Source organism: Zootoca vivipara, chromosome 14 (genome assembly GCF_963506605.1).
Source record: "Zootoca vivipara chromosome 14, rZooViv1.1, whole genome shotgun sequence".
In the NCBI taxonomy this organism is placed as follows: Eukaryota; Metazoa; Chordata; class Lepidosauria; order Squamata; family Lacertidae; genus Zootoca; species Zootoca vivipara.
The window spans coordinates 13,498,574-13,511,562 of NC_083289.1; the positions used below are offsets into that span (position 1 = coordinate 13,498,574).

At 43.5% G+C, this 12,989-nt stretch overlaps 1 protein-coding gene across 1 annotated transcript; it reads left to right on the forward strand.

Annotated features, from left to right (window-relative positions):
* The first annotated feature begins 1,667 nt into the window (after window positions 1-1,667).
* On the forward strand, window positions 1,668-12,934 carry SLC24A5 (solute carrier family 24 member 5). Its single transcript, XM_035131190.2, has 9 exons — window positions 1,668-1,877; window positions 4,669-4,848; window positions 6,011-6,094; window positions 6,183-6,286; window positions 7,100-7,200; window positions 9,005-9,285; window positions 9,979-10,185; window positions 11,484-11,585; window positions 12,344-12,934. Exons 1-9 carry the CDS (start codon window positions 1,736-1,738, stop codon window positions 12,664-12,666), a joined length of 1,524 nt encoding a protein of 507 aa, XP_034987081.2. The 5' UTR covers window positions 1,668-1,735; the 3' UTR covers window positions 12,667-12,934.
* The last annotated feature ends 55 nt before the right edge of the window (window positions 12,935-12,989 follow it).

The window sequence follows — 12,989 nt, forward strand, 5'->3', positions numbered from 1 at the left end:
TTATTTTATAAACACACCAATAGGTGAACTAGAATGAACTGAAGCAAAATAACTCTCTTTTTCCCCTTCCTGTTTTGTATGTGACTATAATATGCCCCTATACTTCCAAGTGAGCAATAGGCCAATGCCTTATAAATCATTAGTTACAATACTAGCATAGGATTGTGCATAATTGGCTTGCAAATATTTATGAAAACTACCACTATTACTGATTTGATGGAACAATAACTGCATTTTGCTGCCACCCCCCCCCCCCCGCCAGCATTAGATAGCCAGTCCTTTTTTTCCCATAGACAAATAAAGCTTGTGTTCTGAAACAGCCAAGAACATTAGCATTTAATTATCAATTACATGTGTACTTCAGCATTTAAAGCGAGTTGAGCTGATCAAGTCACAGAAAGTAGCCTGAGGCTTATGTTTAGTTCAATACTGCTCCTGCCAAATGCTCGCCATCACCCCCATGAACAGCATAAGAAACCCCTTTGCCCCAAAAGCCAAAGTTAGCAAAAGCGAAACATTGGGTGGGAGCCCTGCCAGATCAATAAAGCTAAGATCAGCTTCATGCTTCCAGATAAGCAAACTGTGGTCTGCGAGCTTCATTCAAGTGTCCCACGGTGGGTTTTTGGTTTTAGATGGGAGGTGGCACAGCCACCACACTAAATCCCGATATCTAATTGTATTTCAATTGCTTCTTTTATTTCTTATGTCGTATTTTATTGCATCATCATTTGAATTGTATGGAATATCTGAAAAAAGCACCTCCAAGACCAGACCCAAGATGCAGTTCAACGGAAGAGAAACTCCCAGTGGTTCTGCAGCTCTCAGAGATTCATGGGACAGAGGCTCATGACAGGGCCTTCTCCATTTTGGCCCCAAGTATGCGGAACTCCCTTCACACAGAGGTGAGCCTGACACTTCCATGGGTTGTGGAAGATGCCCTTCTAGAACTCTAGGCTTTGAAAACTGAATAATGGGCTTCGGTGTCCTTCCTATAATATGCTATGCAAATTATTGATTTGGGGGTTGTGGGTGGGGCTGATTTTTACTGTCCTGATTCTGGGGTTTTTAATACTGTAACCAGTCCCGTGACTTTCTGGCAAGGAGCGGGTGAGAAACACAAGTCAACCTTACCAATGCTTTTGTGTCGGGCCAAAGCCATAAAGCACCAAATCCACCTTTCTTGCAGTGGTTCAGTCTTAGTTTGGTAGTCATCTCCACCCCCCACCCCCACCTTGGCAATACATCACTTGAATTCAAGAGGATCCACATTTTATTTCCTTTTTATTTTCTTCCATGTTGATGATGACTTTAGTATCTGGGGTGGAGTTCAATGCTAGTGACATTCAATATTTCCCCGTCTGCCCGTCATTTCCCTTCTCCCCAAAAAGTACGGTGGGGGCGCGTGGGAGCCAGTTTGTTGTGCAAGATCTTCCGAACAACTTCTATTTACCCCATCTGGATTTTCTGGCACGCGACCGAAACCCTCCCGAAATCTCTCCCTCTGTTTCAGTTCCACTACGAAATATTATGATCTGAACTTATTTATTTATTTTTAGGGTTTGGGTGGTTGGTTTTTTTTGTACTGCTGCTGTTCTCCGCAGCTCCGTCCCGTGTCTGCCTCCCTCCCCGCCTGCCAGCCCCGGGGTCTGGGGAGGCCCTCCCGGTCGACTCACATGATCCCACAGGAGCCCCTAATCCTGACTCGCTCCGCGTCTAGCGCGGGACTCGGAGCAGGATGCGCAGAGGAGGGAGCCAGCGGAGGAGGAGCCGAGGGATCCGCGTGGTGGTGGTGGCGGCGCTTCTGCTGTTTTTCGCAACGGTGGCTCCTCTGGGAAAGCTACCTGTTGCGTCTGCTCAGGAGATCCGCGGGGATTCAGGTAAGGGATCAGGTGCTGATTTGAAAGCTGACTGTTTTCTTCCCTCTCTTTTAAAGTCCCGATTCCCACGCACCTTTTCCTAGGGAGCAGCAACAGGTCTCCTCTAGAGCTCAGCGTGGGACTTTTTTTAAAAAAAGTTCTGAACAAGCTGCGATCCCGGTGCTAGGCCTACCCCCAACACGTCATGGAGGAAATCCCTTGAAATCGGCAGAAAAACAAAGGACATGGGCGCTTTGGGGCTGCTGAGCTTGGAGTTGCAATGTAGGATGTTTGAATGCATCATGATCCATTCTATGCCATTATTGCAGCTAAGGGAAAGAAAGTGCATTGAGGAGATCTGCCAGGCGATTTGCAGGAAGTGGGGTGGCGTTCCTAGCTTGGAGGCTCCCAAACGAAATTGCTGGTGCAAAACGATGGGGTTTGGGAGGCACAGCGGTTGCAAAAGGAAACTTTCTCTGCGCCGCCGTGCAGGATGCAAAAAACAGCTGCTGCTAGTAGAGAAACAGCAAGCAGGTTTAAGACTTTTAAAGCGCATGGCTCTTCCTAAATAATATTGGGAAATGTAGTTTGCCCCTCACAAACAGCTACAATTCCCAGCACTTTTTAAAACAAACTAGTTCCCAGAATTTCGGGTGTGTGTGTAGCAATGTGCTTTAATTTTTTGGTGAACAGCTTCTCTTTCCAGCTGTACTAAAAGCTTCAGCTTTCTCTTGTAAGCTTGACTCATCTTAAACTAGCACTTTTTAAAGAGCCTGTTTCATCCTCCCTGTAGATTCTGTCCATATTTAAAGCTATCCAGTCCATCAAATACAGACTACTATGTATTACTGATTCTGCTTAAGAAGCTCTATACTGCACATCCAAGCTTGTTGAATCTAGGTAAAGGTAAAGGGATCCCTGACTATTAGGTCCAGTCGTGACCGACTCTGTGGGTTGCGATGCTCATCTCTGTTATTGGCCGAGGAAGCCGGCGTACAGCTTCCAGGTCATGTGGCCAGCATGACAAAGCCGCTTCCGGTGAACCAGAGCAGCACACGGAAACACCGTTTACCTTCCCGCCGGAGTGGTCCCTTTTTATCTACTTGCACTGGCGTGCTTTCGAACTGCTAGGTTGGCAGGAGCTGGGACAGAGCAACGGGAGCTAATCCTGTCACGGGGATTCAAACTGCTGACCTTCTGATCGGCAAGCCCTAGGTATAACCCACAGCACCACCCGCGTTGTTGGATCTACTTTGCAGTAAAAAAAAAAACAGCAGCCCAACAGCTGCCAGTCAAAGCCAGTTGCAAAAAGACACACACAGCCCAGCTGCACTGTCAGTTAAAGGAGCATTGTACAACTTAAGTAACAGCTTCCCCCCAAAGTCTTCTGAGAACTGTAATTTATTCAGGGTTCTAAGAGTTGTTAGGAAATCTGTATTGCCAACGCTGAACTACAATTCCCAGTTACCTGTGATTGTCAAACCACTCATGTATAGATTTCGATTATAAATATATATACCCTGTTTCTCATATTTTAAGACATACCCATAAAATAAGCCATAGCAGGATTTTTAAGCATTCAAGGAATATAAGCCATACCCCGAAAATAAGACATAGTGATAGGCGCAGCAGCAATGCTGGTCGCGGCAGGAGAAAGAGGAAAAAAATAAGACATCCCTTGAAAATAAGCCATAGTGTGTTTTTTTGAGGAAAAAATAAATATAAGACATGTCTTATAATATGAGAAACACGGTACATACAAAACGCAGTAAAAGTGATGTGACCAATTCAAATGCAGGCAGAAATAGAAAAAATAAAATAAAACGCTGCCTTGTATTCTGAAAAGGTTTTCTTCCCCAATGTATCTTTGTCAAACATTTCCTGGGAATTTTAGCTTTGTGATGGGGGATAGGACTCTCAGCACCCTTAAAGTACAGTTCCTAGGATTCTTTGGGGAAAACTGGCTATTTAAAGTGATATATCATGGCTCTAAATGAATGGTGCAGATGAGGCCACAGTTAGAATTGTACAAGAGTGTAACCTCTGAGTGTGTTCTGAGCCTGAGAAACAGTTTTCTGTTCTGAGCTGAGCTCACTGTCCTTTCAGACCACACCCAGTTAGCTTTCTTCGTTTCAGCCTGCTTTGGGTGGGGAAAGCTATTTTGGATTACTGAACCTGTGAAACGAGCCCTTTAAGGAAGGGGAGGTGAATATATGGTTGGTGCTGTGAGCTCTGCCATGGACCATTCACCCATGCAAGTTATCATTTGAGGTTGCATTCATTAAAAGATAGGCATTCGGGGTGAACCACCTGGGGACAAACCACAGGAGCAAGACTACGAGTGTGCAAGCAAAACCTCCCAATACAGAATCTGAGCAGAAGGGGCATCCCCAGAAGGCTACCTGTTGTTGTGTTGTTGTTTAAAAAAAGCATTGGCTTATGTGTCTAAAACCAAATGCCAAGCTTGTACAGTGGATGCTCGGGTTGCGAACGTGATCTGTGCGGGAGACATGTTCTCAACCCACAGTGTTTGCAATCCGCATCTGCGCACTTGTGGGTCATGATTCGGCGCTTCTGCGCATGTGCAAAGCGCAATTTAGCACTTCTGCGCATGTGCACGTGCCGAAACGCAGAAGTAAACCGTTACTGAAGCGGCTGTAACCCAAGGTATGACTGTACTATTTCTTGGTTTTTAGTAGCTTTTGTAAGAAAGTGAAATGACTGCCTTGTTTTCTTAGCAGTTGGTTTTCAGCAGCAAGACAGCAAAAGTGTGCTGTGTGTCAAATTAAAACCACATAACCATTGTTTTCAGAAAATAAAACGCAGTGTATTGTCTCCCCGTCATCGGAATTCCCAGAAGGATTCTTTACACAGCAGGAGCGAGAAGATGGAGGCATCATTATCTATTTCTTAATCATTCTTTATATGTTCCTGGCTGTGTCCATTGTGTGCGATTATTACTTCCTCCCTTCTCTAGAGATCATCAGCGACGGTAAGTTTTTCCCTTTTCTTGTGGTGTTGTCATCTTAAAAAGGACATATATATTTTCTACAAAAATAAAAGGCACTAAATCAAACTGGAGGTTACCGTCTCTTTTGTAGGTAAGAAGTGAGCTGGAAAATTGCTAGGCCTTTTTTTCTACCATTTCATTTTTTAAAAAAGGAGTCGGAGCCTGGGTGGACAAAAGGCTTATGGAAAAAGAAAAGAGGCGGGGAAGGGTTCAGCACTCCATATCCTATTAGTATAGGAATTTAGGAATATTGAACGCTACTTAGCAAGTAAAGCTATTTGTCTGTCTAGATTCTAGTGCAATATTACCAGCTCTGACTGGCAGCATCTCTCTGGGTTCAAAGGTGGAGATCCTTTGCAGCAGCTGATGTTTTTCATGCAGAAGGTCCCATGTTCGATCCCTGACACCTGCAGTGAAAAAGTTTTATCACTGAGCTAAGATCCCTTCTTGACAGAATATGAATTCCCCACCCCAGGTGGGAATCAAACCCAGATCATATAGAAGACAGAGCTACCATGAAGAACATAGGAAAAGCCTGCTGGATCAGGCCAAAGGCAAATTTAGTCCAGCAGGTAGGGCCTTCTCAGTAGTGGCTCCCACCCCATGGAACGTCCTTCCATCAGATGTCAAGGAAAGAAACAACTATCTGACTTTTAGAAGACATATGAAGGCAGCCCTGTTTAGGGAAGTTTTTAATGTTTGATGATTTATTCTGTTTTTAATCTGTTGGGAGCCGCCCAGAGTGGCTGGGGAAACCCAGCCAGATGGGTGGGGTTAATAGTAATAAGAATCTTACTACTACAACTACTACTACTGTGGCCCATCATTATACTACGGCAGGCATCCCCAAACTTCGGCCCTCCAGATGTTTTGGACTACAATTCCCATCTTCCCCAACCACTGGTCCTGTTAGCTAGGGATCATGGGAGTTGTAGGCCAAAACATCTGGAGGGCCACAGTTTGGGGATGCCTGTACTACGGGGCCTGTCTGCAATGCCTGTTCAAAATGCATTCCGCCTTCTATATTTCAGAATAGCCTATGTTCTGCAACATGAATCCACTACTGTAATGTTCTGAATTATGCACAGCCCCCATTCATAGATATATTTCTTGTTTCTCTCCTCTCTGTCCCTTGTCTCTGTAGCCCTTGGCCTCTCTCAGGATGTTGCAGGAGCAACTTTCATGGCAGCGGGTAGCTCTGCACCTGAATTGGTCACAGCCTTTCTTGGTAAAGTTAAGCCAGCTTTAAACAGCACACAATTCCCTCCCTTGTGGAAGCAGAAATTAATTCTGTCAAAATGATGCTTTGCTTCTAGGGGTATTTGTCACAAAGGGGGACATTGGAGTCAGCACTATTCTTGGTTCTGCAATCTACAACCTCCTTGGTATCTGTGCAGCTTGCGGACTGTTATCTGGCATGGTATGTCCTAGCTTTTATGACACTCTGAAGCTGTTTCCTCCTGGTCCAATGCCAAAGCTGGCTTAATTTGAGGTTACTTAAACTTAACAGGCTTGCAAAGCAGCATGTAATCAATTGGAAGAGAGTAAAACCTTTGGTACGCAACCCCACTTACTCTGCTTGAGAAACTTTCAGAATGCTGAAAGTTTAAGGTATAGGTCCAAATGAGAAAGCTGTGCACTTAATGGGGATAAGATGGAACAAAAAAAAAAGATGTTTGGGTCTCACTGATTTTCTTATGGGGTACTGAATTTTTAGGGCATTTCCAGATGAGCTACAGCTCCCAAAACTGGTATAGACATCTGAAAGTGGTCCACTTCTCTCTCAAAGCAGAGGTCTTGGTATGCTCCCCTGAAAGGTTAAAAGGTTCATCCAGGTCACTCAGAAACCTGAAATGTGCAAGTTTGCTGCCCTGATTACTAGAATATTTATGAATCTCATGCCCCACATTTTTCCTGAGATACTTAACTCATAATAGAGGCCAGCATTTTGAAGGCAAGTAGCATGTGGGATCAAGGGTGCCAAAAAAATATTGGAGGGGGCACGTTAGCCCTGCCCTGCAAAATAGATCACACAAAGACACCATTTGAGTGGCAGTGCCTGTCAACCAGCCACCTGGGGAGTTGGGGTGGCGAAGGGACCTCAACCTGTAGGAGTTGTGCCTTCCAACTGTATCCTCTTGCACTTGGGCTGAAACAGTTGCAGCAAGGTACATCTTACGCTTGCAGAACACAAGCTTCTTTTTACTTTCATATGTCTCGATTCTATCTACAGGTTTCAAGACTGTCTTGCTGGCCCTTGTTCAGAGACTGTTTGGCCTATGCAATTAGCGCAGCAGCAGTTCTTGCAATGATAATAGACAACAAAGTGTACTGGTGAGTACCCACAAATGGGCAGGAGTCAGCCACACATCCAGTTTCAGTTCTTTTTTTTTTTTAGTGGATTCCCTGCATCAGCAGGAGGGGGGAACCTTTGAGTTCCCTTTGAAAGATGCGATTCTCTGTTGCCTCAAAAGAAAGAATCCATGTAGTTAGCCTATGTGAATTTTTTGTTAGTTGGAAAGCGGGCACAGGTGCCAATAACTGGCTATTAAATGCCTTGGTTGACGGAATAGCCTGGTGGGCAAAAGAACTCCAGGGTGCAGAGAGTTAAACCCCAACCTCCTGGATAAATGACGCATTCCATTCCTGAGGGGCGGGACTGCCAGGAGTTTAAAAGGAATGGGAGTCAGTTAATTTGGGGAAGAGGGTTGTGGGAGCGAGAGAGAGTGTGGGTAGGCGTAGGAGATCTTAAAGTGTTCTGAGGAGTTTAATTGAATTATATTATCTAGCCAGTTAATTGAAACTAAGAATATGATCTAAGAGCCTGTACACATGAAACCATTACGTGTTTAAAAGACCTCTAGTAATAAAGCTTTCTTAAAGGTTAGTGGATGTGCTTAGTTATTCCAGCTGGGTATCTAAACTCACAGAAGTTCGTTACACCTTGCAAGCCATTTAGACAGTGTAGTTTTGCTTCCGGAGGGTGTTAGCAACAGCGCGGCTATTTGGGTTGATCTGTTGATTAGTTGGAGCAAGAGCCTAAGATGCACGTTTTAGAGAGATGGCTCTGGTACGGTAATATTAAAATGTTTTATTAAGGTTTTGTTCTCGTAAGCCATATGGGGTGGGCAGTCCTAGTTCACACACAGATATTTTATCTGTATGCACAAGGTTTGGGATTCCACTCTTGGCATGGCAACCGTGTTTAATCACTACCGCCTTTAGTTTAACAAGTACAAGAAACAACACTGTAATTGGCCTCAAGTACTTCAATTTTCCTCCCGGCAGGAAATGATAAGAACCAGTGTTAAAGTATTGGTAGAAAGGCAGGCCTCGTTCCGTGAGATATGGGGACTTGTTCATGTGACAATGGTTGCATGCATCTCGAGCTGTAAGAGCTGGTTAATTCATGAAGCTTTAGGCTGCTTATTACAGGGACAATTTGAGTAATACACTATTACAGAAACCCGATTGTATTTGGTTACAGGTAGGTAGCCGTGTTGGTCTGGATCGAAGTAAAATAAAAAAATTCCTTCAGTAGCACCTTAAAGACCAACTAAGTTTTTATTTTGGTATGAGCTTTCGTGTGCATGCACACTTCTTCAGATTGTATTTATTAATGTGAAATGTAGCTAGTTCTTAGTTTCTGGTAAATTGACCCTTAAAGAGAAATAATAGTTCTGGGGAAATGCTGAGGGCCCCTAGGAACATACAGTATACAGAGGAGCCACAGTTGAGTGGCACAAACGTTTTGAGTGACACATACCTTTGCACAAAAGTGGTTCTAGGTTTGACAACTGGAATCTGCAGGGAAAGCTGGGGAAGCCCCCCTGTCTGAAGTCCCCTGGAGAGCTGCTGCCAGTCAAAGTAGACAATGCTGAACTAGATGGACCAACCATCTGACACATTAAAGAGCAGATTCTTATGTACTCTCTTGCTTTGCAAATCCAATCTTCCCCTCTTGGGGGAAAACACCACCGAAACTGTTAATTCATCACTTTGGAATAAACATGCATACTCAAACATGAATTCTTTTTAATTAAGGTTGTTCTGTAACCAAACATGAAGCGTATCGAATACAAAAACACACTATGAAACCTGAAATTTTATTTATTTATTTATACTTACTCCGTCCTAGGTATGAATCTGCTTCTCTCCTCTTAATATATGGAGTCTACATTTTGGTGCTCTGTTTTGACATTAAAATCAATCAGTACATCATGAAGAAGTTTAGTCGTTGCTGTACCTGCTTCACAGTGACTGCAGAAGAGACTGAACAGCAACCACTGATGGGCTGGAAGGAAGAGACAGGGCCTCTTATTCGGCGGCAGTCAAGAGCAGACAGCGGAATTTTCCATGATGAGTCAGATTACGCTCAACTTTCATCAAGTTTACATGGGCCTGATTCTATTTCTGAAGGTATTCCTGCAATCTTTGCCAACAGCTATTTTAGAAAGGCCTGGCGGTAGTGTAAATGGCCTTCAGAAATTCTAGTGAGAAAAATAAATCATTAGCCGCTCTGGTCACTCTCAAGTTTTCCTGAAAATACTGAAAGTAAGCCTTTGCCATGTGAATGTAACTTACAAGTCTGGCGGCTGAAATGCTTTAAATTATATAATGGCTCAGGTGCTTAAACAAGACTATCTTGAACAGGGTCATATTCCTCTGGCAATACACGTACACAGCAATCAATAATCCTGGGTTGCCTGCTAGGCTAGGCATGGGTGGATATCTAAATTTTGCTTCCTGTTATACTCAGTCTTGTTAGTTTTAATTAAACTTTAAGAGGCCTAAACCTGTACAGCATAAACCTAGTTGAGATTCCTGGATTGTAGGGGTTGGACTAGATGACCCTTAAGATCCCTTCCAACCCAAATTCTGTGATTCTGTACGTTGTCAGAAAATGGGGATTTGTGTAGTTATTTGTGGAATTTTACCATGTAATGATTCCGGGAGAAAGTTTTTTGGAGGAAAGCGAATAATATGTAATGTAGGTCTATCCAAATGGCTAAATAAAACAGATGTTGGTATCAGGAAAACTATGGAGCTCTTAAAAGCTTACGTTTATAAAGACCAAGATCTCATTTCTTAAATGGTTTGCCACCTTGACAGATTCTCAAAGCGTGTTCACCATGCCTGAAGCAGATCTGAAGAGAGTTCTGTGGGTGCTGTCCCTTCCAGTTATTGCTCTGCTCTATTTGACGACACCGGACTGCAGAAGAGTGTTTTGGAAGAACTGGTTCATGCTTACATTCTTCATGTCAGCAGTGTGGATTTCGGCATTTACATACGTTCTTGTATGGATGGTAACAATAGTGGGTATGTACAGTATTGAACCCAGCAGTACAAGCCCTCCCTTGCATAATAAGTCAATTTGGCAGCAGTGCCTTAAAAAAAGAATCCCAATTTTGGTGGTGCTTAAGATAAAAGTTGTCATGCATAGGATTTCAGACTGGACCTCTTTAACAGTTAATGCCTACATTAAGTCGATGTACAAGTATGAATTTACTAGAGTTAAACCACAGGCTTAGCCAGCTTGAATCAGCAGCGTTTTTGGAAATAAAAGCTAAGCCTAGCATTCTTATTATTGAAAACATAGATTTTAAGTCCATCTACCTAAAAAAATTCAAGGGTGCACAACCAACTAATGTAGCTAAGCTGCACAAAAAATGGAGTATTTCTGGCAGTTAACCTTAGGACACTATTCATCCTTCTAGCCCAGTACTGTCTCCTCTGGCAGCAGCTCTCAAAGAGCTTCCACATCATCTGCTACCCAGTCCTTTTAACTGAAGATATGCCAGGGATTGAATCTGAGAACTACTGGATGGAAAGCATGTGGGTCTTCCACTGAAACTATAGTCACCCCCCCCCCCCCGAAGATCAGATTAACCGGCTTTAATATACCAAAATGGAGTCTTCCCAGGAATGAGCTGAAAAAACCCACCAGCAGCATTATGAGAGTCATGTGTTGGGCAGTACACCTAGATTCATCCTCTAATTGTGCAGCAAAATTACAATGTTGTTATTCATTTTCAGACATTGGCAATGACGTTAAACTAGAGCCAACAATAACAGCTTAGAAATTTGGATTCCAAACTATTACAGTGCCCTTTCATCCATTTCAGGAACTAAAGGCTTGAAGTTACTTTCCCATCTGAACTTTCACAGCAATGCCATTTGGAAGTTTCTGAGTCAAGATTATCAGCAGACTTAATTTCCTCCCCTGCCCCCAGCCTGGAATTCATGTGTTTCTTTCAAGAGCAGATGATTAAGAAGGGTTAGTGGTTCATATGACTTCAAGAGCTCATGTGATAAAGATGCCAAAGGAAAAGAAGGGATTATACCAGTTGTAAAAACTCTAATTAGAATAGTAAGCTGTTCCATATTTGAAGGGAAACTTGATGCAGGCATGTTGATTAGTAGCAATATTTTCAGAACTAGAAGTCGTAATGGTGACTTTTAAATGACAGAGTATACTACCAAACTGCAGTACTGTATGTTAAATCTGTTCATACTGATCTAGAAACTTGGTACCTGAACCCCCCCCCCCAATTCCATTCTTTGTCCATTAACAGAAAGCTAAAGTGTTCCTTCCTTTTGAATTTGCTTTGCTACAGGGGAAACTTTGCACATTCCAGATACTGTAATGGGTCTTACATTACTAGCAGCAGGAACAAGCATACCAGATACAGTTGCAAGTGTACTGGTGGCTAGGAAAGGTGAGTGATTTTTCATAGCATTACGAAGCAATTTGCAGCAAGTGGAAAGAAGGGGTTTCCCCTTTGTTTATAATATGCCAATAGAATGCACCAACACTATACTGGCATGAAGAACTGGCAAACTTTTAGCACACAAAATGGGAATGAATTGTTACTTTTATAAGTAGCACCAGGGTGTCTAGGGTCAAAAGAGAACTACAGGGAGCTTGGATGGCTCCAGCAAAACAAATTCTTAGCAGCCAACCTGAAATAGTTCAGGAATCTTAAAGCTAGCAATTTTTGCAATCATGGTACTGTATACTAGATCAGGGGTCCCCAGACTTACCGCGCGGTGGGCCGGAGGGCAGGGGAGTGCGCACGCAGCGGGCGGGGGAGTGCGCGCCCGTGCGCATGCGCACACGGTCGGGGGAAAATCACCGAAAATCGCTTGTGCGCATGCGTATGGGCCTCCCCCGACCCGGAAGTGCATCGGAAATGACCTCTTCTGGGTCGGGAGAGGCCCATACGCATGCGCACAAAGGATTTTCGGCGATTTTTTGCCGATTTTGAAGATCGCTGCCGCGCCGCACGCCGTAAGAGCGGGCGGCGGCAGCGGGCGGCGGGGGTCGTCGCGGGCCGGACTGGGAGGCTAATTGAGTCGCATCCGGCCCGGGGGCCGTAGTTTGGGGGCCCCTGTACTAGATCAACGTTAAAATATGGTATAATGCAGCAAATAGCTTCCTTAAGATTGATACACGTAAATGTGTTTTATCTTGCAGGAAGAGGCGATATGGCGATGTCAAACATTGTAGGATCCAATGTATTTGATTTGTTGTGTTTGGGATTGCCGTGGTTTATAAGGACAGCCTTTGTAGACACATCAGCTCCTGCAGAAGTGAACAGCAGTGGTTTGACTTACACTGCCATTTCTCTTGTTTGTTCCATTGCTTTTATTTTTCTGGCTGTTCACTTGAATGGCTGGAAGCTAGACAAAAAATTGGGGGCAGTCTGTCTAGTGATGTACTTAGCATTTGTAATATTATCAATCCTGTATGAACTTGGAGCCATAGGAAACAATCCTATCAGTACCTGTGGAGACTAGTTTGGCTAGGGATTTGTTTGTTTTTTACAATGTAATCGAGGATAAGAAATAAAGATACATAAAATATTGAAAGCACTAGTTTCTTCATTTAGTCAAATAAAAAACTCCAGCATTCCCTTTGAGCTCTAAAACTTATTTACAGAAATTCCACATCATGACATAAGAACCACTTAAAAGCTCAAGGCTATCAAGAATTAATGAGGGCATGTCATTTCAGAGAAAGGAGTAGCAGTGACTATAAATGCATGTAAAACAAACAGGGAAAAGGGGGGTGTAAAAAAAGGGAAGACACATCCTTTACATTACAATTGTAACATAGGGAA